Source organism: Cebus imitator, unplaced genomic scaffold, assembly GCF_001604975.1.
Source record: "Cebus imitator isolate Cc_AM_T3 unplaced genomic scaffold, Cebus_imitator-1.0 Scaffold307, whole genome shotgun sequence".
NCBI classification, from domain to species: domain Eukaryota; kingdom Metazoa; phylum Chordata; class Mammalia; order Primates; family Cebidae; genus Cebus; species Cebus imitator.
In genome coordinates, this window is record NW_016107622.1 from 1,913,697 (window position 1) to 1,918,795 (window position 5,099).

Below are 5,099 nucleotides of genomic sequence, written 5' to 3' on the forward strand. Positions count from 1 at the left end.
AAAAAAAAAAAAGCAACAGTCAGTAAAGTTTAACAACTCTTTGTTAACTTCTAGGTTTCTTAATTTTTCAATCTTTCCTGATTTGAGACTGTTGTATCTTGTTACTTAGTCCTTTCATATTCAATAATTAAAATATATAAAAATGGAAGTGGTTGGTAATGTGTGCCCTGCATTCAAAATTGGAGTCTGAATCATTTCAATGCATATAGAGCCTTTCTGTAGAATAGTAATTTTGAACGGTTGGCATATCATATAAGTTTTTATACATGTCAGAATTATGAGCCAATGAACTATATAATTGGTCAGATTTGCATTGCAATAAGATATGAACGTAATAGTGGGGTTTCATATGTGACCATATGTTCCAGTAAAATTTAGACCTTTGGACTATTACAATACAGCTTCAGTTAAACCATATGAGGAGTCATCACAAAACAAAGAAACTTTAAATTTATCCATTCATGTTTGACCATTGTTTTATTCTTCTTGCATTATTCCCTAAAACAATATATAAAATTATACTGAATTGTAGAGTTCGGAGAAAGAAGAATTTTATATTTTGGGATATCTTTACATCTCTGCAGATAAAATATATCAATAAAATATAGATAAAGACTGTTGCTCATGTGTTTCAAGAGGAAAGTATCTTTATCATAGAACAGAGTGATAAATCTTAGATGTGCATTGATTGCCAATCATTTTTTCTTCATACTGTAGTCAGTAATTAAGTCAAGCAAACTGCAAGGTAGTTCCGAAAGGCTAACATCATACTTCTATAGGTGTGTGGGAGTCAGAAGACCTAGATTCTAGTCCTGTCTTCTTTAGTCAGTGCCGCTGTAATCCTGGCCAAGCATCCCTTTCCTTTGCCTGTTGTTACATCTGTCACATGAAAAGAAGGGTCTTTCCTATGCCAAAGATTAGTACGATAGCAGACAGTAAGAGAATGCTTTGCAAAGTCCTATGTAATGTACAAAGCAGATTTTTCCTGAAGTGTTTAACATAAGTTAAATTATTTTAAAAGTACAATGATATTTGAAGAACTCAGAAATTGATTCTTGTAATAACACAACCAGTTGTGCTTTTTGTTCTGAAATGGATTTTCACGTGTCTACTTCTTACAGGAGTGATATGTTGCATATTGAGTCAGCAGTGGGTATGGGCTAGAGATATGAAGGAGAGATGAGTTGAGAACATGAGCTGCTTTATCTTATGTCCAGCCCTAATCTATTCGACTAGCATGTTGCCCACTGCACTTATCGCCTTCCTGCAGGACTCACTTCTTCTATTCTTGTCTCTTTCTCCTCTACTTCCAGCTTCATGTTTTCCTTTAGTACCTCTCTTCTCTTAGACTAAAGGGAGAGAAGTTGGAAAAAATGACAGACTTTATAGCTTTAAATATTGTCATATTTGTTTCTATGGAGAATATGTTGTACAGAACATAAAACTAGTTCATTATGTGCTCAAACCAAATTATGAGACACGTCTGCTGTATGGGTCATAGTCTATATGGATAGCCTTAATCACACCAGGTTGTGTTGCTATGGAATGGGAGGTGTTTGTTCATAGTATTGCTCTTCGGGTAAAGGGGGTTATACTTAAACATAGGCTCTGTCTGAATTACAAGCTTTTAATGTTTTCCTATATTTACATCTAGGGCAGGAGCGATTTGGCAACATGACCCGAGTATACTACAAGGAAGCTGTTGGTGCTTTTGTAGTCTTTGATATATCAAGAAGTTCCACATTTGAGGCAGTTTTAAAATGGAAAAGCGATCTGGATAGTAAAGTTCATCTTCCAAATGGCAGCCCTATTCCTGCTGTCCTCTTGGCTAACAAATGTGACCAGAACAGGGACACTAGCCAGAGTCCTTCCCAGATGGACCAATTCTGCAAAGAACATGGCTTCACCGGATGGTTTGAAACCTCTGCAAAGGTGAGACCTGCTTTGCGTAATGCGCCTTTTGCTTTCTAGCTCATAAATCTCAGCTGTAACTTTAAAGTATTTAGATGTATTTATGTGAGCGGTTTTTGAAAGTCTGGAAAATGAGAAGTGTAACATGGATGTGTTATAGCTGCTTTCCATCCACAGCAGGACTGCTTTCCAGATTGGCTAATGGGGAAGTGAATAGAAGGGCAGATTTTCCATCAAAACAAAAAGAGTTATTTAGAGTAAAAAGCAAATGACATTTTCTGTGAGTTTGAGTTTTTAACTGAGGTACTTCTCATTCAACTGGAGTGGATGGAGGTATTGTCAAGCTCAAGAATTTTGGGTTTTCATGAAAGGCTGAATGAATACAGGAAGATGCCTCTGGTGACCATGTGAAAAGATCTGAGAGATTTATTCAGATGATGTTTGAAGAGTTTTATATTAACTGTGTACAAAAGATTTTAAACAACAGGAAAGCATAAACAGTTGTGGTATGCTTCATAAATAATAGAATGAGAATTTTTTAATTTTGTCTATTATGGAAAGCTGGATAAAATGTTTTCTGAAGGAAAAAATAGAACACTAACTTGGCTTTCAAAAATCTTAACAGTCTAGTGGCTGTTAAGTCATGGGCACAGTAGCTCATGCCTGTAATCCTAGCACTTTGGGAGGCCGAGGCAGGCAGATCGTTCGAGACCAGCCTGGGCAACGTGGCAAAATCCCGTCTCTACCAAAAATAAAAAAAGTAGCCGGGCATGGTGGCACATGCCTGTGGTCCTAGCTTCTTGGGAGGCTGAGGTGGGAGGATCACTTGAGTATGGGAGTCAGAGGTTGCAGTGAGGTGAGATCAAGCCACTGCACTCCAGCCTGGATGACAAAGTGAGACCCCCATCTCAAAAAAGAAGAAAAAAATCTTAGTCTAGATATAGAAAAAAAGTGAAATTATACATACATAAAATTTTGAGGGGGAGTTATAAGCATTGGAAATTTCATATAAGGGGGGTTAGTGACAATCAGATTTATGTAAGAATGATGAAATGTTTGAAAAATTCTGTAATGACAGATAAACATTAGACCATAAATTTGTCGAACTCTTAGCACAGTTCTAGCTTTTAGTTTGTGTTCTGTGGATTTTGTGTGTGTTTTTATATATGTATATATGTATCATCGTTCCTCCAAATCACCTACCTCTTTCTGGATATTTACTATCAGATTAGGTTTAGCTCTACTAGAAACTCACCCTTAGATTGAAAACCTACTTGATGCCCGTGATGATGTACAGGATGAAAGCAAAACAATGAGAGAGATTGCGCAAAAGGGAGACTACTCCAAAACTGGGCAGTGGCGGAGTCACTAGGAAAAAAAGACTGTCTACTGGAAGCAGAAATGCACACTTCTAAGCTAGAAGCTAATTGTTTGAAAAAATATAGCATCTTAAAATTTCTTTTCATAAATAAAATGTGGTAGAAGAAAGATTAAAGATGAAGCCCAGGGATGCTATAGGAGCACTTAACCTGAAGTGAAGGAGAAAGTCACAGAAGGACAGACTTCTTAGAGAGAAGGACTTATTCTTGTCACTCAGCCCTCTGTCCGCTCTGTATGCCTGTTGGGTGATTTGCTCTACTTAACAGCTTTGCTGTTAAAAAAAAAAAAAAAAAAAAAAATTCCAGCTAATTTTTCGAGCAAGACTTTGCTGTTAAAAAAAAAAAAAAAAGAAAAAAAAAAGGCAGTAAATGTAAGTGCTTATGCGAGTATGCATTTTGGTGGAGGAGTTTTACAAGTGATAGACAAAATTCCCCTTTAGGCTTTATTTAATCTTTCAGGTAATCCAGATTTGCCCTCAGATGGAAGACATCATGTGACTTGTAGCTCGTGACTGTGTAAGTCATCAGTTTCATCATATGTATGGATAGGATTACACGCAGAGGTGAAAAGTACAACACTGGTTAAGAGTAAAAGTTTTCAGTGTGCCCTGTGCGTCCCTACAGATATAATAGAAGCAGCTTCTACAGAATTTCCTTAGCAGTAAAGCAGGAGTGTTCTAAGAGAATAATGGTAATCTTAAAAATCTTAGAGTTAAGGCTTAAAGTACTGCCTAAATGTCACTAATAGGTACGCTTCTGAGCTGGCCAGCAGCTAACTTCAGATCTGACTTTTGCTTGAATTGAAGTCATCTGAATTTTACTAGAAACATAGGTAACTTTTGAAAATACATTTCATCATTTCACCTTTATGGCAATATGAAATATGAAACTTTATGACTAACTATATTAACGTGTGAGAATTACACTAACATGTGACTAATTACAGTAACATATTGGAATTTTAATCAACTGCTTCCAAATGCAGTTAGGGAATTTTATAATTATTTAATATGATGGGGATAGCTGGGACGGAATGTCACTTGGACATTCATGAGATCGATACTTGAATTAAAGTTAACACTTACCTTGGGAGTGGAGGTAAAAATAAATAAATAAAAAACTTGTTTCAGTGCTATGAAAGATGCCTGTAAATAGCACAGCTCCTTTAGCTATCTTGTTGTCTAAGAAAGGCTTTACAAATAAGGGAAAAGGCTACAAAGAACCTTGTGGTGTTGGATTGGATTAGACACTAATATGAGCTTCAGGTTTCATATGTGAGTGTGTGTGTGTGAGAGTATATGCATATATGTATGTGTGTGTATAGATATATGTATGTATACACATGTGTAAACAAAGAGATAAAGAAGTCGATATAGGTACATGTGTGTATCCATACATATATTTACTAGCCATACCTGCTGAGAGGGCTTAAAATCAATGACACCACAGAACCAATGAACTTACCTAGTGCTCAAAATACACAGTTTTTAAACATCATTCATTTAAAAAGAATGGGAATCCCTGGAGAAATGCCTGATTTTAGGGCAGTTGGGATAAGGAAAGTAAAGATACGCCTGAGATATTTCGTGGTGCCAGGAACTAAGGAAGTGCTCACAAATTGATGGGGACATGTCACGAAGATACAGGATACTGCCATACAAGCTCCAAACATGTAAGACAATTCTAGCAACAATGCAAATAATTATTACAATGGGTTCAACTTATAGAGTGAAGTAGTAATCCATGATAAAAATGAACAAATGAATAAATAAATGGGAAAGGAGAGAACCTCTTTTTCTTTTTTTTTTT

General features: G+C 36.2%; 1 protein-coding gene across 1 annotated transcript in view; it reads left to right on the forward strand.

Moving 5' to 3' along the window:
- Nucleotides 1-5,099, forward strand: part of RAB32 (RAB32, member RAS oncogene family) — a 15,687-nt gene that overhangs the window by 8,507 nt on the left and 2,081 nt on the right. The window contains exon 2 of the mRNA XM_017503251.2: nt 1,655-1,932. Within this exon, the coding sequence (XP_017358740.1) occupies nt 1,655-1,932 (278 nt within the window). The remainder of the gene's footprint in view (nt 1-1,654; nt 1,933-5,099) is intronic.